The following is a 25,073-nucleotide window of genomic DNA, read 5'->3' on the forward strand; positions in this document are numbered from 1 at the left end:
CACCCACTAGAAGAACCACAAAATGTCCAAAATAAGCACTGGAAGCTTTTATTAGTTCATCTAATTTCTGACGGTTGTTTCCTCAGAGCCATCACGAAGTTCCTTGCACCTTTCAACCGCACATTACAAGTGTTATTCAATTAAAAAAACCCACTCCTATGTAAATGTCTCCATAGACACGACATTTGATGTGAATCAGACACCACAATGCCACTGTGAAGATCAAAGAATCCTCCCGCAAATACAACTGAGATGGGAGCTGAGCGAGGGATGAATGATTTTCCGCCTTGGGAATGAGCCAGCATCACGCAGGCGCTGCCGCCCGTGACTCTGACGGCTGAGCTGAAACCCTGAGCAAATGATCGAATGGAAGGGACGGGAGGGGCCTGCGGACTGGGAGAGAGGGCGCCCAGTGGTCGGTGGCCCGAGTGACCAGCAAGTGATCAGGAGGATGGGCGGGCCCGGAAGCGGGGGGACGCCCAGCGGGGAGGGGCCTGACCACAGGGGCCCCCACCCTCTGAAAGGGCTTGAGAAGGGCCATGAGGGTGAGGAGGGACTGACCTCTCAGCCAACAGGTGCACAGAGGCCAGGACAGCAGCCAAAAACCAGGTCTCCTATTTCCATGAGAGCAGCTGACAATCAATTATAAATACTAGGATTTTACCTTTCGGATAAAAATGCCACCTTCCAGGAAGGGCGTGCTTACAACAAGCCCGCCCCACTTCCCAGAGGGGAGGGTGGACGCGGCTGAAGAGTTTCTAATCCAACTGGTGCCACTGGGCAGCAGTGACAGGGACAGTCCCACGAGGGCATCTTGTCCTGGGCCCCTCAGCACCGGTGGCGTCTGTGGGCCCAGCAGACCCGCTCCCTCACTGACCAAGGGACGGGAGGGAGCCCGGAGCCCACACGCTCTGGGACAAGAGGAAGACTCCTTCTGGCACCGCCCTGGGCACTAGGCCTGGCCCTCCAGCCGGGCCACCGCCTGCTTCAGGTCCTGCACGACGAGGTCCACTTCGGCCCGGGTGGTGCCGCGGCCCACGCTGAGCCGGATGGCGTTCCTGGCCAGGTCCAAGGGGACGCCGCAGCTCAGCAGCACCGGGGATGGCCTGTGGGGCGGGGAGATGGGCCAGCCGTCAGGACACGGGCTCTCCCGGGCTGCCGCGTGTCCTTGGCCAGCTCCCCACTGGCCACGCACACTCTTTGGCCCACCGTCACCAAGGGCCGGCTCAAAGCCTCCCTGCTCTCCAGCCGGGCCTGCCCTGGCACAGACCCCGACCCCGGGAGCACAGAGGCGGCTGTTGGCCCCTGCACCCGAGAGCCGGAGCCCAGGGTACTGTGGCAACTCCCATCTCCAAGGAGCTAGCGGGCTCGGTTCCTGGAAGGGACGCTGAGCCACACGCGAGGCAGAGGGACGGTCTCCTGCAGACCCTGGAGGCTGCGGCCCGCCCAAGTCAGTGCTGAGTTTGGTCCCGGTGCCCTGGCCTCGAACAGAGGCCTGTTGCTCATCACGACCACAGCTCCGCTCTCTCCAGAGCCCAGGTGGCCGCATCCAGCTCTACTCCCGCCTGCAGGGCCCCCCAAGAAACCGAACCCCCTTCTCTTCCTCCAGCAGGGCTGCTCCCGATGCCCAGGCCCGAGGCTCCACCCTCCCCTCCCGCTTCCGCCCGCTCCTGGCAGGGGGCGTGATCTGAACCCAAATCTGGTCACAGCTCCCGGTTTTCTCGAGGCTGAAGTGGGCGCCCGCAGCCCGGCCCTGCTGCACCAGCCCGCCCCTCCTCCCCGCTCCCCACCTCACGCGGAGCCCTGCTGCCCGTCTCCGGGTCCAGCCCGAGGCCCCTGACGGCTGCAGCTCCCACTCGCTCCTCCCGAGGGCCTGCGCCGTCTGGTCACTGTCCACGCCCCTGCTAGGTTGCAGAGCTGCCCAAACCTAGAGCCCCGATGCGCCCTGGATGCCGCGGCCAAGTACGTGGAGAGCACTCACCGGTCTCCATGGTCCGAGTGGCACGCAGCCCCCAGGCTGGCCAGCAGCGTCCTGCACTGGGCCAGCACCAAGTGGCCTAGGAGACAGAGCACAGGGCCCCTGAGGTGGAGTCCAGGCGGGGGCTGCCTCTCTTCCCTGCTGCAAGTTTGGACGCTCCCTCCCTCGTACCACCTGATGGAATCCCAGGGCACAGGTCCCTCTGACGGCAGGTGAGAGAAACCACAGCAGGTCCCAGAGGAAGCGCTTCCTCTGCCCCTTGGCTGCAGAAAAGCAGACACTCTTCGGCCTCATAAGACTGGCCTTGAGAATGTGGTACCACCAGCTGCCTGGCAGGACTCGCAGAATCCTGACGAGCTGCCTTACCGAGTAACGTGCTGTCCTGGTAATAATGTCTAACTTGACGTCTCCGTTTTCTAAAGGGAGAGACACTGGGAGCTTGTCTGTGTTAAGCTAGAAGGCACTTCCCTCTTCCTTCACAGGCACAGAGATTTAAAAAAATACAATGATGGGAATTCCCTGGCGCTCCAGTGGGTACGACTCTGCCCTCTTACTGCCAAGGACCCGGGTTCGATCCCTGGTCGGGGAACTAAAAATCCCACAAGCCACGTGGCGCAGCCAAAAGAAACCCAAAACATAAACAAACAAACAAAAAAACCCCAACACCGATGACTGCGATTTAATTAAAACGAACAGCCTGTCTCATTTAAATTCACACAGGTCCTCACAGAATATACAGTCTGCCCCCAGAAGAAGGCGGGGAAGACACTAGAGGGAGGAACTGCCCTTCCCACAGCGGGGAGGCCTGGAGAGTTAGCCGTGTGCTTCCTTCCCAACGAGGATGCACTCCAGACCCGGTGACGGCCGCCCCAGGGTTTCTTCGTGGTCCAAACACGCTGCCCCGTTTCTCAGAGTGACCACGAGGCAACGACCTCTTCTTCTAAGAGGTGAAAACTGCCCTTCAGGTTGGCTCTCCCGTGCTCTCGGGGCCACCGTAATCTCCTCCCAGACAAACAGGATGCTCTACACCCAGGACTCAAGCCTCAGGGACTCCGGGCAGCCAAGTCCTAAGCGTCTGGGATACGAGTCGCCCTAAGGCTAATCCTAACGCTAACCCCAAGCCTAGTCCTAACCCGAACCCTAACTTTTCCAGCGGGGAGGCAGAGATCGCGGGAACTAATGAAGCCCACAGATCTGCAATTCAGCCTGACTCTGGGCCAGTTTTCACTTGGTTGCCTCTACTTTCCTGACCCTCATAAAATGTTTTGTAAAAATTGCAGACAAAGATGGACCAACTAGCCTAAAATTCAGTTCACTTTATCTCCATCCCTCACATCTTTGGGGCGGGGCTAGGACCCTGTGAGAGCTGAGCGCCGCTGTGCTGTGTCCAGAGAGAGCCTTAGCACCTGGAGCAGGTCAGCAGCTGTGCCCAGAGCCCCACCACCACAGGACAGTGCCTGGTGGGGTGACCCTGCCCTCGGCCAGTGCCCACGCCTCCCCACAGCTCAAGCTGTGCCCAGCCCAGCCCAGCCCCCAGCCAGGGAGAGCTGGGGGCAGTCGTCACCTTGCAGCCGGGGTCCCTGGATGGAGAAGTTACAGGTGTTGGGGAGTCGCTCAGTGCCTGGAAACTGGCTGTTCAGATGGACTCGCTCACCAAACTCAGCCTGGAAAATGAACAGAATATGTGCAGTAACATCTTCGAAGCCCCCTCCCCCCAACTGCTTGAACTTCAGACTTTCTGGAAAACAAAACCTCACTCTTGGGAATTCCCTGGCGGTCCGGTGGTTAGGGCTCTGCACTCTCACTGCTGAGGGTCTGGGTCCAATCCCTCGTTGTGGAACTAAGATCTCGGAAGCCACACGGGTGTGGCAGGAAAAAAAAAAACCTTACCCTCAACACACAGAATGATTATCTTACTGATAAGCATCTACTGATAATAGTCAGGGAGACTGACTATGGAGAGCAAAGTTAACTGGGAGAAGAAACTGCTGAATACATTTGGATCGTCTTCACACAACCCTGAGATACTCCGTCTCTGGTATTTCTGTCACGTGTCTGAGAAAGTCGCCTGGTCTGGAGCCCGCCTTGGGGGTCTCGGCCCCGCCGTCCCCAGAGCCCCGGGCCGCGGGCGCTCACTGTCCCCAGAGCCCCGGGCCGCGGGCGCTCACCGTCCCCAGAGCCTCGGGCCGCGGGCGCTCACTGTCCCCAGAGCTCCAGGCCACGGGCGCTCACTGTCCCCAGAGCTCCGGGCCGCGGGCGCTCACCGTCCCCAGAGCCCCGGGCCGCGGGCGCTCACCGCCAGCCTCTCCTCCAGGTAGTCGCGCACAGCCTGCATGTGGGCTTCATAGGCCTCGCACTTCTCTGCCACCAGCTCAGCCGCCTAGGGACACAGGAGGGCCCCTCAGTTACGGTGAAACAAGGGGAGCAAGACAGCTTTAAGCAGCAGAGGTGATTCTCCCCGAAGGCAGACCGGCGACACGGCCTCAAACTGCTCACTCTCTGGAACCTCACAGATACACAGTACGCGCCCACCGTGTGACCGGGGCCGGGATAAGTGCCGAGTACCCTTCACTGGTTAACAGGAATTTACTTTTTCAGGCTTCCGGATACCCCAGGCGCTGCAGGGTCCCTAGCCGGTGACCAAAGGCAATCCCAGTCCTGAAGGCACATCCATCCCAGGGACAGACACACCAGGGAAGAGGTGACCACGGTAGACCGACGGGTGGGCGCCGTGACGGGAACTCGGGGCAGCGGGGAAGGGCATTCCAGGCAAAGGCCCTGCAGGGGGAAAGGCGAGCGCTCCTGGAACAGAGTGAGCGAGGGGGACAGCGCCCCAGAGGCCCCAGGACAGGCGGGATCTGAGCCTAAACACAAGGCAGATGCACGTGGATTTTGAGGAAGGGGTGGGCTGCTCTGATTTGTGTGTTAGAACTGGATGCTACGTGGAGAGTGGATGTGGCGTCCACACACAAGACGGGGATGATCCGGCCTAGAGTCGGTACAAGAGGCAGGTCCTGGACCTCTCGTGGAGACTGAACAGACAAGCCCAGCTGCTGCATCAGGTGCGGGGGACGGGACAGGGCAGATCAAGGGCACCTCCTAGATTTCTCAGCTGAGAGCCTGGGTGGCAGGAGGCACCACGGGGAGAGACGCCAACGATGCAGGAGAGAGAGCAGGACACATCGTGGGCTCAGAGGACACGTTGAGGAAGCAGGTGGGACGTGGACCTCCCAGCAGGTCAGGACCTGCCCTGAGACGTCAAGTCCAAGACCGGAGCACAGGCTGGCATCAGAGCCACGGGACAGGGTGAGCACAGCGAGAGAGAGAGGAGGCACCCAGGATGCTGATGGGTGAAGAGGCAGAGAAGGAACCTCTGGGGGGAGAAGCGGTCCCACAGCTGCAGGAGGTCACGGGGCGAAATGGGGACCTCCTCGACCAGCTTCTGGGGAGCAGAGCAGGTGTCAGGAGAAGGGTAGGGGGTGAGAATGCGTGCGGGCTGCTCTGTGGGGCGGAGGACCCGGGAAGAAGCTGGAGCAGTGAGGACCATGGGAGGCCGGTTTTAAAGGCTGGGGGAGGAACACCCTGGCAGAAGACTGTGAGGGTGCAGGGCAGGGGGTGGCCGCAGGGGGGCGCCTTTCTTCAGTCGGCACACGGGGAAGGGGTGGAAGGCAGCATAGAGACCTTGACTCGCCCCAGGGGGGCCAGGACACACCTCCCGGGGAGAGGGGGGGCGTGTCCCGAGCCAGACCACACCGAGGAGGGCCAGGCTGAGCAAGGGGAGGGGGCGACAATGGTGTGCCACCCCTCCAGTGACAGCAGGGTCAGAGGGCCCGGGCACAGGTGCAAGCCAGGAGCGAGGAAAGGGTCACGGCTGCAGAAGGGAGCGGAGGGGCCTGCCGCTGCTGCGCCGCCATCTAATCCTCATCAGGAAGATCTTGAAGAAGCTGCCCCTCTGTCACCGTCTCGGGGGGCGGGGGGTAACTGGACCCAGGGGAGGAGCAAACCTGTGGTGATGACGTCATTGCTTTTAATATTAGAAGAGACTTGAGAAAAGATGCTTCCCTTTTAAATGCTAAGCGTATGAAACCCACTCCACATTTCTTAAACAGCACATCTCCAGGTTGATAAATACCATTCAAGGTTCCTCTTATGTTGGTCTGCTTCTTGGGATCGTGAACGTGATCTCTCCTAAAGCCAGGAGACCTATTAAAGCTGCTGGGAAACTGATGTGAGATCGTAGAAAATATGTGCTCTGGCCTCCGCCCTGGACCGGGCACGGAGCTCCTGAGACCCTTGGGATTTCCTAAGCAGGAGGAGCAGCCTTTATTCTAATATTCTGGCTTGGGCTCTGCTTCCTGCTGCCAAGCTCCTAAATCCCTTGGAACTTCCTGGGTGACAGTGTCTTTTGCCCTAATGAGGTGACCCCGGGTGGGCTCCTGGATAGGGGCTGGTCACCGAGTCCTGATTAGAAGCCTAGAATTTTTGTAGAGATGGGAAAGGGGCTGGAAACGGAGTTGATGACTGATCAAAGCCTCCATAGAAACCTCAACAGTGTGGGTTCAGAGAGCTTCCAGGTTGCTGATCACAGAGGTGCTAGGAGGCTGGTGCCTGGAGAGGGCGTGGAAGCCCCTTCCCACATCCCCTGCCCTACACTTCTCTTCCTTCTGGAGGTTCACCTGTACCCTTTATCATATCCTTTCATAATAAACCAGTACTCTAGTTTCTCTGCGTTCTGTGAGCTGTTCTAGAAAATACACTGAACTCAAGGAGGGGCCATGGGAACCTCTGATTCACAGCTGGTTGGTCAGAAGTGCGGGTGGCAGTTGGCATCTGAAGTTGTGGGTGCCCACAACTGAGCCCTTAGCCTGTGGGCTCTGACAGTAACTCTGGGTAGACAGTGTCAGAATTGAATTGTAGGAAACTCAGCTGGTGCCACAGAATTGCTGGGTGGGGACCCCCAACCCCGCACATCTGGTGTCAGAAGTGTGGTGAGTGTGGCAGTGGTGTGAGAGTGAGGTGGAAACACAGGAGGAAGACATCGATGGACAACACACGGCTTCGGCTGTCCGAGGTCACCAAGGCTTACCTTCCCAAGGCCGGCAATCATCGGGGTGTTCTCTGTCCTGTAAGAGACAAAGGATTCAATCCTATTTCCATGCAAAGCAATTAACAGACATCCCTGGAAGGAATCCTGTCTATCTGAAAGTCAGGTGTTCAAATAAAGTCACACCAACATCTTTCCTAAACAAGGGCAGCTGCCAGCCCCCAAACCCTCGTCATCGCCCAGGGACAGTAGGCGTGGCCCACTGTGGGCAACAACAGTGGGCGTCCAAGTGACAATTCTACCTGGACCCGCCTCCTACCCAGGAGAAAGCCCTCCTCCGACTGCAGGCCCCAGAGCCCCCCTCTTTGGTCTCCCTGCCAAACAAGGTGAGGGTCTGAGGAACTCACTCCCCACTCCGTTCCCTTCAGCTGACGTTTCAGCTGAAGCCTCTCAACTGTAATATGGGATGAATCTTTTGTTACTACATACTTGGGGCGTAGTGTGTGTGTTCAGGGGGGCTGTGCAGGAGGGGACAGGAACACCCCCGAAGACCAGCGGTTCCCATACACTGATGTAACAAACTGAAAAACTACTCTTCGGGTTTCCCTGGTGGCGCAGTGGTTGAGAGTCTGCCTGCCGATGCAGGGGACACGGGTTCATGCCCTGGTCTGGGAGGATCCCACATGCCGCTGAGCAGCTGGGCCCGTGAGCCATGGCCGCTGAGCCTGCGCGTCTGGAGCCTGTGCTCCGCAACGGGAGAGGCCACAACAGTGAGAGGCCCACGTACCGCCAAAAAAAAAAAAAAAAAAAAAAAAAAAAGAATGTGTATTTTGCTGTTGTTGGGTGGAGTGTTCCAAACAGGTTGATTAGATCCTGTTGGTTGATGGGTGTTATTGCGTTCTTCTAACCTTAGCCAATTTTTGTCTAGTTGTTCTATCCATTGTTGAGGGAAGGGTGTTGAAACCTCCATCTATAATTGTGGATCTGTCTATTTTTCCTTTCAGTTTAGTTTGGATTTTTTATTCCTCACATACTTTTCAGCTCTACTGTTTAGTGCATCCACATTAGGATTGCTATGTCTTCTTGGTGGACTGATTCTTTTATCATTATATAATTCCCCCTGCCTCCCCCATCCCCGGTAATTTTCTATTTTCTTTGCTCTGGAGTCTCCTTTATCTCATGTTATATAGCCATTCCTACTTTCCTTAGATTAATGTTAGTGTGATACACTTTTTTCCAACCTTTACTTTTAACTTGCCTCTTGCTATATTTGAAGCAAGTTTCTTATAGACTGCATATAGTTGGATCAGTTTTTTAAATTTTTATTCTGCCAATTTCTGCCTTTTAATTGGTATATTTATACCATTTACATTTAATGTAATTGTTGATGTTCGGGCTTAAGTCTTCCATTTTATTTTTTCTCTGTTTTCTTTTTCCTACCTTTCTGTGGGTTACTTAAACAGTTTTCAGAAGTTCAAGTGAAGAACAGGAACCTTACCTCCTTTTACATCCCTTTACCCTCCCCCATTCATAATATAATTATCTTAAATATTTCTTCCACATACATTTTGAAACACATCAGACAGTGCTATGATTTTTGCTTAGGCCATCAAACATAATTTAGAAAACTGAAGAGAAGGAAAGTCTATTTTATTTACCGTTCTTTTTTTTTTTTTTTTTTTTTTTTGGTACGCAGGCCTCTCACTGTTGTGGTCTCTCCCGTTGTGGAGTACAGGCTCCGGACGCGCAGGCTCAACGGCCATGGCTCACGGGCCCAGCCGCTCCGCGGCATATGGGATCTTCCCGGACCAGGGCACGAACCCGCGTCCCCTGCATCGGCAGGTGGACTCTCAACCACTGCGCCACCAGGGAAGCCCCCTATTTACCCATATTTTTGTTTACCATGCTCTTTCTCTCTGATGTTCCAAGGTTCCTTCTTTTACTGTTTCCTTTCTGTGTAAAGAACTTCTTTAGTCATTTTTAGCGTAGGTTTTCTGGTGACAAATTCTGTTAGTTTTCTCTTTCATCTGAGAATGTCTTGATTTCCTCTTCGTTCCTGAAGGATATTTCTGCTGTGTTTTTAATTTGGTTTGACAGTTCTTTTCTTTGAGCACTTGAAAATTTTTGCATACTTTCTCTGGCCTCCATGGCTTCAGAAGAGTAATCTACTGTCATTCAAATTATTTTTTTCCTATAGATAAGGTGTTATTTATTCTTTCCTCTGGCTGCTTTCAAGAGTTTTCTTTGTCCTTCTTTTATGGAAGTTTACTATTTATGTCTTAGGGTAGATTTCTTTTGGTTTATCCTGTTTGGGTTTTGTTCAGCTTCTTGAATCTGTGGGTTTATGTCTCTTGCCAAATTTGGGAAGTTTTCAGCCATTATTTCTTCAAGTTCTTTTTCATCCCACCCTCTTTCTCCTGTCCCTCCAGGACCTCAACGAAATGAATGTTAGATCTTTTGCTATAGTCCCACAGGTCCCCGGAGGCTCTGTTCAATCTTCTTCCAGTCTACTTCCTGTCTGTTTTTTATATTGGTTACTTCTATTGCTCTTTCAGTTCACTCTTTCCTCTGTTGCCCCATTCTGCTGGTGAGCCTGTCCACTGAGCTTTTTACTTTGGCTGTTGTAGTTTTTAGTTCTAAAATTTCTGTTTAGTTCTTCTCTACATCTTCTTCTTTGCTGACACTTTCTATTTCTTCTGTTTCGAGGGTGTTCATAATTGCTCATTAAAGCATTTTTATTGTGTTTGCCTTAAAATCTCTTATCAGATAATTCTAACATCTTTGTCATCTCAGTGTTGGCATCTCTTGATCGTCTTTTTTCTTTGATTTAAGATCTTTCTGGTTCTCAGGATGATGAGCGATTTTCAGTTGAAACCTGGACAGCCCTATGTCGTTATGAATCTGGATGCTTCTTAACCCTTCCGTATTAGCTGTCTTTTTTTTGACCTTCCTCTGGCAGGAGGAGTGTGCCAACTGACTACTGCCAAGCAGGGGCAGACGTCCAGGTTCCCTCCTCGGTCCGTGTCAACATCCAAGAGGAGAACGCACCTTGTTAGTGATGGGTATGGGTGGAAGCCCAGGGTGCCCACGTGGTCTCCACTGACACCTTGGTGGGGTGCATGACTGTGGTGGGGCAAAAGTCCTGGCTCTTCACTAGGCCCTGTCTGACACAGGCGGGGCGTGGGGCTCTTGTCACAGCCTGTGTGGGTGAAGTCTGGGCTCCCTACACTCCTTTGTGGCACAGGTGGGGGTAGCAGCAGTTTACCATGGTGACGGGCTGGAGAAAAGCAGGTATTGTCTAAAAGTTCTCTGTGTTGCTAGGCTCTCCTTTCCCTGGTCCACTGGCTGGAGAGAGAGGGCTTTCTTGGGCATTTTTCATCAGCCCTTATTGGTGTTTCTGAGTTGCGGGCTTCTTCTGCTCTAATTCTGGAATAAAGGAAGCAAGAGAAACCCTAGGGAACTCACCACATGTTGTCTGTTTCTTCCTCTTGTTATCAAGTTTCTGACAACACGTGTGGTGCTGGTGCCACCTCATTCCCTGGTTAAAACACCCCTGCAGGTCATGGGGACACAGGCGCTTTCAGAGAGGAAACCAGGTGCTCACCCCACAGTCAAGAGAAGGGCAGCACATCTCAGCCGGGGGGCTCCGGCGGCACCTCTTTGGTGGCTGGGCCAAAATAACAAAAGGAACTGGATGCTTTGAAGCAGCTGAAAGAGACTTCCTTCATCTGCTTTGAATCATCCCCAACGAGACTGCAGATCTGTGAGCCCCACGTGTAGAACCAGCCAGTGGAGCCACGTCTGACTCAGTGGAGATGAGAGCGCTGTGCTATCACCGTGCTTCCAAGAGACGGGAGAGCCACTGCCCTACATACAGACAACACTGCCAGCGGCCCAGACACCTCGTTAAACTTCTACCTTACCCTGGCCTGAAATTCCGTTCTTGTCCACCTCCAAACAGCATAGGGTACAGAGGGGTGAGTTCACCAAGCCCTCGGACATAAAGTGCTCCAATCCTGGGGCCATAGAACTGAAAGAAAAGTCAGTCATTTATTCAACAAGAACCTTCTGGGGACCTTTTCCATATATGTATTGAGAGGCCCACAGAGATACTCTATGACGTCAGGCCCGCCTCCTCTGGTCCCGCAGGTGGCCACCCATCCCCACTGCAGACACGCGGGGGTCACAGAAGCCTTTGGGTGGGGGCAGGTGCTGGACTCTGGCCCCCAGCTCGGGGGCAGCAGAGCACCTGCACGGTGCGTGGGAGACTCTGTGAAGGAGAGGGGCTGGAGAGAGAGATGGCCAAGGGCTGTCCTGCGGATGACTCCATGCTCTCAAATCCACATTAGCTAGAAATCTCAAGGGCCCCCATGTCAGGCCAGCACCTCACTCCCTTGGGAACCAGCTGAGGGGAAATTACTAAAAATAATCCAGCTTCTAGTCAGCTGCTGGAAAGATGAGCAAAAGCTTCAGAAGGGTCTTCACTGTTAACTATTTCCCCAGCACACCCTAGAGATGAGGGCTGTGAAAACCACAACCTCACACTCAGAAACACAGTTTAAGTCAAGTTAGAGAAGCCATCGTTCTTGAACCCTGCATCTTCCGTCCCTGGGTGCGGCGGTGAGTGGGCTGAGGAGGGGTCTGCACACACTCTCCGTGCTGCAGAGCTCACTCACTCCCAGGCTAAACCCACCTGTGACCTCCACTCCCCCCATCCTTCCCCCGACCCCGCCTCTCCCCCTCCCATTCCCCCCTCCCCCGAAGGCCTTGCCTGGCCTCCCCTCCTACCCCCTATGAGCTGCCCTGCCCAGCATTCCCGGTGGGCACTCAGCCCTCGGCATCCTAGCTCTGCCGGGCTCTCCTCCGAGCTGCCGAGGGCGGGGCCGCGGTCTGCCCATCACCATGACCCAGGGCCTCGCTCGGCATGTGCGCCGGGTGCACCGGTGACGGAGGATGAGCGGGGCCGCGGGCTCTGCTCGCAGGTGAGCCTCCCGGGCATCGAGGTGTCTCCCTGGCAGGAGGGCAGGAAGGCAGACGGACGCACCTTGTGGCCCACGACGGTCAGGAAGTCCACGCCCAGGTCCCGCACGTCCACGCGCCGCTTCCCCAAGGCCTGGGCGGCGTCCGTGTGCACGAGCACCCCCGGCAGCCCGCCCGCCGCCCGCTGCTGGTTCAGGGCTCGGACTCGCCGGCTGATCTCAGGCACCGGCTGGAGAGGGAGAAACGCACGGCTGAGTGTGTTGATTTGATGAAGACGGAATGAGGGAAATGAGGAGTTGTTAATGAGGATGCACCGAAAGGTTCCCGGATTGAAGAGCAGGGGAAAGAAGAGGCGGGGCTGGGAAGCCGGGGTCCGCGCTCCATCTTCCTAAGAGGGGCCGCGACTCACCATGATGACGCCTGTCTCGTTATTGGCCAGCATGATGGTCACGAGGCACGTGGCCGGGCGGACGGCCGCCAGGATGTCCTCAGCCTCCACCTGCCCATTCACCTTGGACACGGGGACAAAGGTGACCTCTGAGGAATAAGACACAAGCATGAGGTCAAACCCACAAAGTATCCTTTCTGGAACGTTTACTTAGACACAGTGAAAAAAGCAATTTATCATAAAGGTTCAGAAAACTATGAAGAAGGAATATGAGCCCCTTTATCGCCCCGCCCACAGACCACTGGCTTGAAGGCTTCGTCAATGAGCTTCAGTTGGGGGGCTGTCTGGGGACACCCTGTTCCGCCTCTAAGGGACCCGCAAGCAGCTGAGACACCCTCAGTCCATGGGAGCATCTTGAGGCGCTAAGTACTTAACCTTCCCTCACTCGGCACTGACCCAGCCTTTGTTAAGCACCTACCGTGTGCCAGGCACTGCTCTAGGCACCCAGAATCCTACTACTGCAGATGGAAAACAACGAGACGTGACCAAATCGAGGTTTTGGGTTCAAAATGGTGAAGACAAACACACCCACTTTCCCCTCAAGGTCCCATGGAAACGAGAGAACGGATATATTTCTCAATAAGGGCGACCACCTGTGGACAAGGAATTTTGAGCAATGCCCAGAATACAGAAAGATGATGTCATTAGACTAACAGCATCAGGGAGAACCCACCCAGGACACTGATAGGCGAGAACTGACTCCACAGAAAGTAGGAAAGGATCCAGAGGCCACCCACGTTCAGGGTGCACTTGTGGAGAGCAGGGTGGGGGCCGACTGCCGAGGCAGGCAGGGGACCAGGTTCCGACGGACGAGGACCCCCGCCTCATACCCAGCAAGTGGGTGGCAGCAGCGCTGGCCTCGACAGCAGGCGGGCTCCGGGGTGGGCGGGCGGTGCGGGGCAGCAAGAGAAGGGCGGAGCTGGTGCATCCACTACGGGACTCAAACGGGAGCAAAGGAAAGGCAGCTCCGGCCAGGACTTCTGTCTTTTTATTAAGTCTATGAGCACCTGCTCAACATCATCAGCCCTCAGGGAGACGCAGATCAAAACCCCCATGAGCTCTCACTTCACACCCGCTAGGACGGCTGTTACGGAAAACACAGACACTAACACACGTTGGCGAGGACACATGGAGAAACTGGAGCCCTAGGCACTGCTGGTGGGAATGGAAAACGGTGCAGCTACTGCGGGATACAGAGGTTAGGGTTAAACACCAAGATACTGCGAAAGGTGAAACAGAGTTACCACATGACACAGCAACTCCACTCCTGGGTATATACTCAAGAGAAACAAAAACATTCGTCCACACAAAGACTTCTACACAAATGCTCACAATGGCATTATTCACAGCATCAAATGTCCATCAAATGTTCATCAACTGACGAATGGATAAAATGTGAATATTGTTCACCCATAAAAAGGAATGGAATACTGACACAGGCCACAACGCGGATGAGCCCCGAGACATGGCGCCAAGTGAGAGAAGCCAACTACGAAAGACCACATGTCATGTGACTCCATTCATATGCAAGTCCAGAATGGGGGAATCTCCAGGGACAGAATGTATTAGTGGTTGCCCAGGGTTGAGGGAAACAGTTACAGTTAACAGATGAGAGGTTCTTCTGAGGGTCAGGACATGCTCTATAATCGACTGTGGGGATGGTTGCACAACTCCGTGAATTCACTAAAAACTACTGAATCGTACACTTCAAACGGGTGAAGAGTATCATACGTGAGTTCCGTCTCCATAAAGCTGACATATATAGTAAAAAACAACAACAGCAACAATTGGACAGTGTGGAGGTGGAGGGGTGTGAGACAGTTGAGGTCAAGTCCCCGTTTTATACCAGGGAGTCAACAAATAGATGCTTGAGTTAATAAACTAAGAAATGGAGATTATGTGTGTAAGTTATTAAGTATTAACGTGGAAGTAATTAAAGTGATAATGCCACAACCACGAGAAAACCTGAAGGCAGACTTGAGGGGCGGCTGCCTCTGAGGAGCCGGACTGGGGGCGGCGGGGAAGAGCCTCCACTTTACAGCAATGCTCGAAGCCCTTCTGTGATCTTTAGGTGCGCGTCTATTCTTTGTAAAAACGTGTACAATTTTAAACAAGAGGCAAAATGTAACAGCAACCAATAACAATGTATTAAGTTGCCCTTCCCTGTACCTGAGACACAGAAAAAAAGGCACCAGGGATTAAAAGGAAGGACAGTTTAAACAAGAAAGTTGGACCTGACTGTTTTTTAGTTAGAGTGGTGCATAAAGAGAAAAACCTTTCCAGTGGTCAAAGGGGAAAAGTGGTAACAAGGCTCACAGTCAAACCGAGCAGTTCTGGCACACCCCTTTATCTTTTTTTTTTTTTTTTTTTGCGGTACGTGGGCCTCTCACTGTTGCGGCCTCTCCCGTTGCAGAGCACAGGCTCCGGACGCGCAGGCTCAGCGGCCATGGCTCACGGGCCCAGCCACTCTGTGGCATGTGGGATCTTCCCGGACCCGGGGCACGAACCCGTGTCCCCTGCATCGGCAGGCGGACTCCCAACCACTGCGCCACCAGGGAAGCCATCCTTTACCTTTAAGATAAGTACACTCTCGTCTGCCTCCCCTTCAGGTTTCCAGGCAGATAAGGTAAGAAGGCAAATGCTTCGTAGAAAACCAGTCTTATTCCAAGGAGAGGTCAACCCTGGCTGTCTTGGGAAAAATGTCTCTTACGTTTCCAAAAGCTAGTATCTATACCCTGTGTCTTGAGATGTCACATCACAGGACATGTGAAAGGACCAGAAGTAGCCAGGGCCACTGCCACTGCTGGGCAGAGGCTCCACCTGCCCCTCAACCTGCCTGGCCAGGTGCATCTCCCGATGGGGCCCCAGCACCCCCCCACCTCTGCTCCCCCCACCCCGGGAGGCCCTCACCTTCTCTCTGCTGAGATAACAGGCTCCCAGCAGGGGTGCACTTATTCTTGTTTTTACCACCAGAACTCGATGTCTACTGGGTCCACTTTCTTTCTACCAGAGGGAGTGCAAGCCAAGATTCAATCATTAAAATCGAACAACGGGAAGCACGGGCTAGCATCTATAGGCATGCTATTAGATGTGCACGGATGTATCATGTACAAGAGTCTGACGTCTCATGCGGTGATGAACGACCAGTTCCACGCACTGGTGATTGATTTCTCCCTCAGAGAAAATCTGGAAGGACAGGCCTCGTAACCTTCGCCCCTGGGCACAGCCAGGCAGCCCAAGCGCCAGAGGGCCCCCGGGTCGCCGCACCTCAGCCAGCTGCCCACTCACCCGCCACTTGTTCTTCCACCAGGTGCTCCAGGGGCAGGCGGATGGAGTCGTGTTCCACGGTGCAGGTGATGATGTGAGGCAGGGCCCCCTCCACTGGGCTGGGACGCTCGGCCGTGTCCCCCACTGCGGCATGGATTTTGTGGAAATGTTTCACCACAGAATGGATTACTAAATTATTTGACTGCAGAGACAGAGCAGAAAAATCATTTACGAAAACTATGCTAAGGGGAGACTCAGAGTAACAATCTCTCTCATTTGTAGTTTCCTTTGTAGCTAACATTTAAAAAGAAAACAACCAAATAGAAAAACGGTCTCAAAGAAAACCAGCTCCTGAGCTGTACCTTCTCAAAGGCCGAACTACAAAGATTTGGGGGTTTTCAACTTTCAAAAATGTCAGAATTCGTTTCCGGTGGATTATGCAGGCTTTTTGTTAAGCAACATTATGCATTTAAAAAATTTCCTAAATCTGTCAAGAAAGAATATTTTGCCCAGGCACCCATCGCTGGTGGGAACGTGAGCTGGCACGACCTCTGTTAAGGGCCATCTGGCATATCTATCAAACAGGCCCTCTGACCCAGGAAGTCTAGTTCTTGGACTTGACCCTACAGCTACACCTGCACAGAAGCAAAATGACGCATGTAAACGGCTACCGGTTAAGTGTACAATGACGTAACAGCAAAACCTTAGGAAACCCTTCAACGTCTATCCATAGGGACTTGTTCGGTGGACACTGAGCAGAGGTAGAAGCATAGGGGGAACGCCCTAAGGGCTGATGCCAGAGATCTCAAGGCACTTGTTGAATGAAAACATTATATGCAGTATCACACCACTTGTATAAAAAGGGCGAGAAACATACACATTTGCTTATACATCCCCCAAACCCTTGAAGAGGTAGAAAGGGAAGGAGAAAAGAATATATAAATCTACACACTTAATCTGTTTTTAAGGCAAAGGCTATCTCTGCAGGACTCGACAGAAACTACTACTGGTCTCCTGTAGGGAGAGGAAGTGGGTAACTGAGGGGATAGGTGGGAGATTTTTGTTTTTAAGGACCTTTTCTCTTACTGCTAAATACAACATACACACAGGAAAGTGTATGAAACAGAAATGTAAGTTTCATGAGAAAGTATGTCAGTGAAGGCCTGAGTAACCGTGACCTGGGTCAAGACGAAAACAGGACCCACACCAGGGAACACCTCACACACGCCCTCAATCACTGCCCCACCCCCATGCCAGCTACCTCCACGCTGATTCGCATGGTAATCATTTCCTTGCTTTTCTTTATGCTTTTCCTCCCTAGGTAAGGATCCCTAAGTGATTTTGCTAATTTTGCCTCTTTTTGACCTGCAAATGAATGGAATTGGACTGAATTAATTTTTTCTCAACTGAAGATCCCACCTATTCGTGTGTCTGAAGGCGCCGCCCAGCGGGAAGGCGGTAGCTGCTGCTTGTCGGGTGCTGAGGAACCCACACGCGGTCAGCCGGTGCTCAGAGGACTTGAAAGGCACTGAGAGCCCAACAGGTGGCCCTGATGGAGGACCAGGCGGCCGACGGCAGGGCTCACCCAGGTCTGAGACGCAGCAAACCAGATGAAGGGGAGGAGACGGCCAGGATGGAAGGCTGGATGTGTCCCTCTGAAGGTGGATGGCCCTTTAAAGCCCCAGGTCACCCCCTCGCAGAAAACACAGCGACTCCTGGTCCGGAAAGGAGGGCCTTCGGGGGCCGCACACCTCAGGTCAAAGCTGAGCCAACCCACCGTGAACGCGACGAAGGTGCCTGGGCCCCTCCCATGGGCCGCCTCCACCTGCAGGTACCAAAGGGCACAGGACTCCACGCTGAGCGCCCAGGTGGCACTGGGAGCACAGCAGCCTCTGTCGGAACCGGTCAGTCGCAACTAAAAACGTACCACGTGCCCCCAGGCCCCTCAGCACCTGGCCCCAGGCAAGACCAGGACGGCCCACAGGGCAGCAGGGGCGGCCCCTTGCGGGGCACCAGGAGTCTGGTCCTGGGGGGTGGTCGGTGCCCAGGGGCCTGGCGGCAGCTCCCATCCCCTCTGGCCAGCTTGGCTCGGCCCGGGCCCGGCTCAGCATAGCCGCTGGCTGACGCCCGCCGCTCCACACTCACGATCCCTCCGCGCTGCTGCTGCAGGGGACTGTGTGGTACCCTTCCACCCGGGACTGCATCAGAGGTGTGAATATCGGTCCATGCTATTTGCAGGGACATCTGCGTTGTCGCCAGTCTCTCCTGCCTGCCCCTGCTGCCCACGTGCCCCCTTCTTCTATGGTACGTACCTGAGAGGAGCTGCTGGCTGATGGGGTGGCGTGGCCTCGACTTCACGAGGTGATGCCCACCCACCTTCCAGAACGGTTTCCAGCCTACACTCCTGCCAGCACCGTGCGTGCTCGCTGCTGTGCATCCTTTGTCAACACTTCTTGTCGTTGGACTTCTTAATTGTTACCATCCTGATGGGTGGGCAGAGGCAACCCATGTTGTTGTTTACCCTTGTATTCTGATCACTTCATGAGGCTGAGTACCTTCTCCCACGTAGAAACCACATGGGTTTCTCTGTGAAGTGCATATTCACTTTTCTCGCCCATTTTTCTACCATCTTCACCCACTGTCAGGCTGGTCTTCTGATTTCCTTCAGGGTTTTCTGATGAACTACAAATTGTTTAGTGGTGGTGGTGGTGGTAGAATTTATCGACCTTTTCTTTTATGATTAAAGTTTTCTGTATTTTATCTAAGAAATCCATCTCTCCAACATCACAAAGGCCAGGCCTTGTCACGTGACAAGGACCCATCCAGGTATGGCCCTGTTTCGGGCCTCGTGTCTCTCCTGCCCTAAGACCGTCCGCCTTAATTAGTAGAACAATTCACGGTGTTCTTAATCTTGAAGATTTGGCTATTCTTGGCATTGTGTATTTCCATATAAATTAGTTTGCGAATTCCATCAGAAAAGAGTCAGAATCTTGACTGAAGTTGCTTTGAATCTACAGATCAATCTGGAAAGAGCTGACGTATTTATCACACTGAGTCTTCCCATCTGTGAACACGGTATACGCTGCATTTATTTAGAACTTCTTCGAAGGCTCTCGGTAATGTTTCTATTCCTTTCCCAACGTGTGTGTGCGGGTGTCTTACAAAAGCTTTTTTACTAGATTTATTTCCTAAGAATTTGATATTTTTTGGTGCTCTGGTAAATACCTGTTTGTTGCTGGTACATAAAAATACAATTGATTTTTTTATTAATAACTTTGCTGCATTTACTTACTGACTCTAATAATCTAGCTGCAGATTCTCCTGGTTTTTTATGTGGACAGTCACATCACCTGTGGATGACCTTCTTCTCCAATAAGAAAATGAGATGGTGAGAATTACTGAGTAGAGACCTTGACTTCATCACATGGTCACGGAGTATCTTCTATCCATTTAAAAATAAGTACCTTTGAAATCGGGTCAAACCTCAAACTCTTTTTTTTTTTTTTAAACTGAAGTAGAGTTGATTTACAATGTTGTGTTAGTTTCAGGTGCACAGCAAAGTGATTCCATGATATATATGTTCTTTTTCAGATTCTCTTCCATTACAGATTATTACCAGACACTGAACATAGTTCCCTGTGCTATACAGTAGGTCCTTGTTGGTTGTCTATTTTATATAAAGCAGTGTGTATCTGTTAATCCCAAATTCCTAATTTATCTCTCCCCTGTTTCCCCTTTGATAACCCTTAGTTTGTTTGCTGTGTCTGTGAGTCTATTTGTTTTGTAAATAAGTTCATTTATATCATTTTTTTAAGGTTCCACATATAAGTAATATCACATTATATTTGTCTTTCTGTCTGACTTACTTCACTCAGTATGACAATCTCTAGGTCCATCCATGTTGCTGCAAATGGCATTATTTCATTCTTTGTTTATGGCTGAGTAATATTCCATTGTGTATATATATATATATATATATATATGTACCACATCTTGATCCATTCATCTGTCCATGGACATTCAGGTTGTTCCCATGTCTTGGTTATTGTAAATAGTGCTGCTATCAACATTGGGGTGCATGTATCTTTTCGAATTAGAGTTTTTGTCTTTTCCAGATGTATGCCCAGGAGTGGGATTGCTGGGTCATACGGCAGTTCTATTTTTAGTTTTTTAAGGAACCTCCATACTGTTCTCCATAGTGGCTGCACCAATTTACATTCCTACCAACAATGTAGAAGGGTCCTCTCTTCTCCACACCCTCTCTGCATTTATTATTTGTAGATGTTTTGATGATGGCCATTCTGACTGGAAACCTCACACTCTTAACAAGGTAAGCAACTTAGTGGGATTCGAAGGAATGATTACAGGCCAAAATGAAGGGGAAACTCTCTTTATTGAAATAGCAATGCAAAGCAAATTAATTTATACGTTATGTAACAAATATCCTACCAGCCCCCTGGAATTCACTTATAGGATAAATGTTGGCTAATTATATCAAGGACAAAGCATTACTCTTTCTTTAAAAAACAATAATACCAAGAGGCAGCCACCTTCTACTTTTTAAAAAAAATAATTTACAGCTAAAAGAACACGAGACTGTTGAGACTGTTTACCTCTGTGCCCCCGGAAGTGAAGATCATATCTTGAGGCCTCCCACCCATCATCTTGGCAAGGTTTTCCCGAGCTGCGTTGATAATCTCCTTGGCCTTCCTACCTTGAGGGACCAAAGTGGAAATTCATTAACTTTGCTTCACCAAGTCCAATCAACACATGTTTAAAAGAACAACCAGACATGAAGGAGTGAGAGATCTGAGTGGGCAGTTCTAAGACAAAACGTGCTCCACTAACGTGAGCTACAACCAGAAATCACTCGGCGAAGGGGCAGCTGTAAGATGTCAGCAAATCAGTGAAAACTACTGAGATTTCAGTAACTTAGTAAGAGCCAGAAACAAATATGGGAGAATGCCTGGGAACCCTAAAATTCCCTGAGACATGGTTTTCTTCTTACCGGATGCTACGGGAGAGGGGAAGCTGTGGCCATCTGCCTTGCTTCCCATCCGTCAAGACAGGAGAATGAAAGGATGGAATAATTTGCTTAAGATCACACTGCAAAACAACACAAATCAGCAAAAATAGAACTTGTGACTCCTCGACACGAAGCCCAATGCCATATGTCATACTGCCAGTCCCCTAGGGAATGAGAAAGGCCACCGCCTCAGGGACACGTTTGCTTTCAAACAGCTGCTAGGAGCCCAGCTACTCCCAGTTTCACTGGAGAGCAGGAAAACAGGAACCAAACTTCATGCGGCAGAGAAAGAAAGGCTCTGGGGTGGGAATTCTGAAAAGTTTGATAGCCATTTTGAGTCTGCAGACCAGTAGACTCCAAACTTTTTTGACTATTCAGTCCTATTTATAAAAAAACTTTTTTGAGCAGGTACCACTAAAATAAACAAATAAATAATAAAACATACGTAAAAACAGAAATGTAAAAAGATGTGGTAAAAATAAATATACAAAGTAATCCACACGCTCCTTAAGACTATTGCGTAGGTTCTAATTACAAACAATGAAGGTCTGGGGTGTCTAGGAAACCCAGTCCTTTCAACCAGTGATACTTTAAAAGACTGCAGTAAATGTCAGTCAGTTTGGCAGGACCCCGGCCTGGTCCGCTGTTAGCTCCTCCTGAGTGCCGCTCAAAGCCCGTCCACCAGCTCACGGCCCACTCTTCTTCCAGGATTCTGCTGAGAAGCCCCCTCTGAGGGGATGCTGGGCTGATCCCACAGCAGCAGGTCCCCTGCCCATGCCCCACTGCCTTTCCCAGGACAATCGGGTGGCCCATGTGGCGTGTAGCCCCCAGAGCCTGTTTCGATGTGCCTGTAGACCTTCATATAAGCATTTCACAGGGTTTTCTTTTTCCTTTTCAAAAATGGGTTTCATAATTTACAAACTGGTTTGCAAAAACTTCCCTTTCCACTTATCGATCAGTCTTGGAGACCCTTCTACACAAGGATTCGGGAGGCTACCTCACCACCGTGATGTACCTATTGGAACGGCTAAAATGAAGAGACTGGCCAGTCCAAGTGGTCAGGAGGATGTGGAGAAAGCGAAACTCTCATTCACATCAGTGGAAACAGAAACTGGTACAAGCACTTTGGAGACAGCACAGCAGTTCCTCAGGAAGTCAAACTTACACCTCCCATCTGACCCTGCCGTTCTGCTCCTAGGTGTTTAGGGTAAACAGTGTTTACCCAAGAAAAAAGAAGGTGATGTCCACAACTTGTACATCAACATACGCCCAAAATGCCAACCCAGACCTTGTTCTGGACGCCACTCACCCTACCTGGATGTCCAACAGGCATCTGAAACTACACACATTCAAAGCTGGATGTCCGGGGGCTTCCCTGGTGGTGCAGTGGTTAAGAATCTGCCTGCCAAGGCAGGGGACACGGGTTCAAGCCCTGGTCTGGGAAGATCCCACACGCCGCTGAGCAACTAAGCCCGTGCGCCACAACTACTGAGCCTGCGCTCTAGAGCCCGCGAGCCACAACTACTGAAGCGTGCACGCCTAGAGCCCGTGCTCTGCAACAAGAGAAACCACCGCAATGAGAAGCCCGCGCACTGCAACGAAGAGTAGCCCCCGCTCGCCGCAACTAGAGAAAGCCCACGCGCCGCAACTAGAGAAAGTCCGTGTGCAGCAATGAAGACCCAACGCAGCCAAAAATAAATAAATAATAAATTTGAAAACAAAAACGAACAAAGCTGAATGCCTGCCTCCCTCCCCTCAAACTGGCTCCTTTCTCAAAGGCTCCCAGCCTTTCCTTTCTCAGTAAGTAAACGGCATCTCAGTCCTTCCAGGGGACCAGGGTGAAAGCCCCTGTCTTTCTCCTACCCCATCACCCAACCCATTATCAAGTCCTGTAGGATGTGCCGTCAAAAATATCCAGAATCCAACCCCCCCCCCCCGCCCCAGCCACCAGCTGAGTCAAGGCCACGGCTGGGATATTCCCCTGGCATGACCCCAACTCCACGGACCCCACTGTGGTCCATTCTCCACAAAGTGGCCAAAGTAATGCCTTGAAAACCTAACAATTCTTTGTGCTCTGTGCTTTCCCCTCACCGGGAACAATGCTCGGCACACAGTAGGTACTCACCCAATATTGGTTAAATCACCTGTGTTCAAAGTGTGGTCTGGGGAGCTCTGGGGGTCCACAAAGTCAAAACTATCTTCATAATAATACTGAGACATCATTTGCCTTTTTTACACCCATTTTCTCACAGGTATATAAGGAAGCCCTCCAGAGGCTACGTGATGTGAATATTGCAATGGACTGGATACAGAGCCAGGTATGGGACCCAAACGTCTTCTATTTATCCAGACCCTGAAGATTTTCAAACATGTACAACAGTGCCATTCTTCTCACTAAATCTGTTCTGCTTTGGAAAAGATAGTTTCTTTTTCATAAAAAAAAAGTTAACATGTAATGGATTCATTATTGTTACCTTTAATGAATAGATACGTATCTATTTAAAGCGTTTTAGTGTTAAGCTCTGATATGGCAAATATCTACAGACAAAGCATGCATAAGCAGAGGCTCTTTGGGGTCCTTAATACGTTTCCAGAGTGTGGGGTCTCACGAGTGACCTCAGTTATGTCACCCCTCTGCTCAGGCCCTCCAGACGCACTCCACCCCAGGCCCACGAGAGCCAGCCCTCACCTCCCAGTGGCCTCCACAGCCCAGCGTGGCACTGCCCCCAAACCCCTGGGACCCCCGAACCCCCTGCTGTCACCCACAGCCCTCTGCCTGCAGTGCCTCCCCAGGTGTCCCCTCCTCATGTCTGCAAACGTATGTCATCCGAGAGTAGGGTCATCCTCCGTGAAGCGGGGCCCCTCCCCCAGACTGTGTGCCCTTTATCGGCTTCACTGCTCCCCACAGGGCTCTGTCCACCTCACACACCTGCAACTGTAACTGCCCTGCCTGCTGCCCCTCACAAGAGCAGGACCTTTGTCTGTTGGCTGCCCCACCCACCAGGCACAGAGTAAGCGCCCTCCAGGCAAGCTGAGTGGATGACTCACGGGGGAGGACTGAAGCCCTTGAAGGTGAGCCCCAGACACCTGGGGAAAAGGCCCTAGGGAATCCCTGACAGCAGCAGGAGGGGTGATGGTGGGAAAACCCCAGAACCCAGGGCTAGGAGAGCTGGGTTCCATCTGGGGACCAGCCCGAGATGCTGCAGGCCGCTGGCCCACTCTGAGAGCGGACGCCCTCAGCTGTGAACCTGAGCCCCGATCCCCACCCACCATGCAGGTTCTCACTAATAAGAAAAGTGGGTGCGTGCGAGAGCACCGTCAACCTAACTCACTGTACACACAGTGACACCCTCGCCGCATTGAGGCACCCACCAGTGCTGGGGGGTGAGCTGGGGAACGTCATAGCACGGCGTGTGTACTGCCGTGTCAGCTAAGAAAGAGTTCTGAAGAGACAAAAGCTTGGCTTTAGTAAAGTTTTCTTCTCATTACACTAGGCATGCTGATTGTAGAAGAACTAAATACCATGATACAAAAAGAAAGTACTCAAAACCTCCTGCCATCCCGCTACTCCAAGATAACTGCGGTGGGAGCATCTGGTGCGCGTCCCATCTGCGTCGGGGCTGCCCTTGCTGCCACTCTGCCTCCCTACCACGGAGGCATTTTCAGCTGGAACACATCTTAATTAAGGCCACATTTAAATGAAGAAAGCCTTAGATGAGTTAAGAATTTAGAGCCCATTTCCCAACTTCCACTGCAACCGAAATGCCAACGCGTGGCCATGGGACCAACCTCTGGCAATGGGCTACAGGCCAGAGTGGTACTTGCAACTTCCAGAAGTGTCTCTGAAGGACTCAGGCAGCCCTTTCTCCTCCTCTTTCTCTCCGTCCCACAGGCCGGACTGCTTACATGATGGCTTGAGCTGCAGCAGCCATCTTGACCCCAAGGGGCAGGTGCACGTTAAAGATGGAAGAAGCTCTAAGATAGAAGGAGCTGCATCTCTGGTAGTGGCTGAGCAGCCACGTGGGCCCTGGACCGTGAGAGAAATAAATTTCAAGCTGTTTAATCTCCAGGTATTTGGGAGTTTCTCACAGCAAAACTATACACCTGTCATACTTGCTCTACGTAATTTTTTCTTGGGTGGTGGGCAGGGGAATCAATCACACAGCACGTTTATAACGTGCATTTTCCACTTGGGCTAAATGCTGCAACTCTCCTCCTAGGTCGTCAGTACAGTCCACACCATTGCTTTAAGGGCGACCAGAACTCACGCCAGGGCCTCTGCCCACTTATGTGATCCATCCGTGACTGATGGACACTGAGGCTATAAGCG

At 52.1% G+C, this 25,073-nt stretch overlaps 1 protein-coding gene across 10 annotated transcripts in view; it reads right to left on the reverse strand.

The window, feature by feature from the left end:
• Positions 1 to 25: 25 nt before the first annotated feature.
• Positions 26 to 25,073, reverse strand: part of SCLY (selenocysteine lyase) — a 29,355-nt gene continuing 4,307 nt past the window's right edge. For 5 of the 10 annotated variants that reach the window (XM_033859452.2, XM_033859453.2, XM_033859455.2 and 2 more), the window contains 10 exons: positions 20,331 to 20,431; positions 15,739 to 15,919; positions 12,412 to 12,539; positions 12,067 to 12,231; positions 10,946 to 11,052; positions 7,065 to 7,101; positions 4,275 to 4,358; positions 3,543 to 3,642; positions 1,982 to 2,057; positions 26 to 1,106 (listed from right to left, as the gene is read on the reverse strand). In XM_033859452.2, coding sequence (XP_033715343.1) covers positions 953 to 1,106; positions 1,982 to 2,057; positions 3,543 to 3,642; positions 4,275 to 4,358; positions 7,065 to 7,101; positions 10,946 to 11,052; positions 12,067 to 12,231; positions 12,412 to 12,539; positions 15,739 to 15,919; positions 20,331 to 20,431 — 1,133 coding nt within the window. In that variant the 3' untranslated portion in view covers positions 26 to 952. Of the gene's footprint in view, positions 1,107 to 1,981; positions 2,058 to 2,642; positions 2,919 to 3,542; positions 3,643 to 4,274; positions 4,359 to 7,064; positions 7,102 to 10,945; positions 11,053 to 12,066; positions 12,232 to 12,411; positions 12,540 to 15,738; positions 15,920 to 20,330; positions 20,432 to 20,725; positions 23,466 to 24,649; positions 24,771 to 25,073 lie in introns of those variants that run through there. The other 5 variants (XM_073807036.1, XM_033859459.2, XM_033859458.2 and 2 more) reach the window with 5 other exon arrangements.

The sequence above is a fragment of the Tursiops truncatus genome, chromosome 7 (genome assembly GCF_011762595.2).
Source record: "Tursiops truncatus isolate mTurTru1 chromosome 7, mTurTru1.mat.Y, whole genome shotgun sequence".
In the NCBI taxonomy this organism is placed as follows: Eukaryota; Metazoa; Chordata; class Mammalia; order Artiodactyla; family Delphinidae; genus Tursiops; species Tursiops truncatus.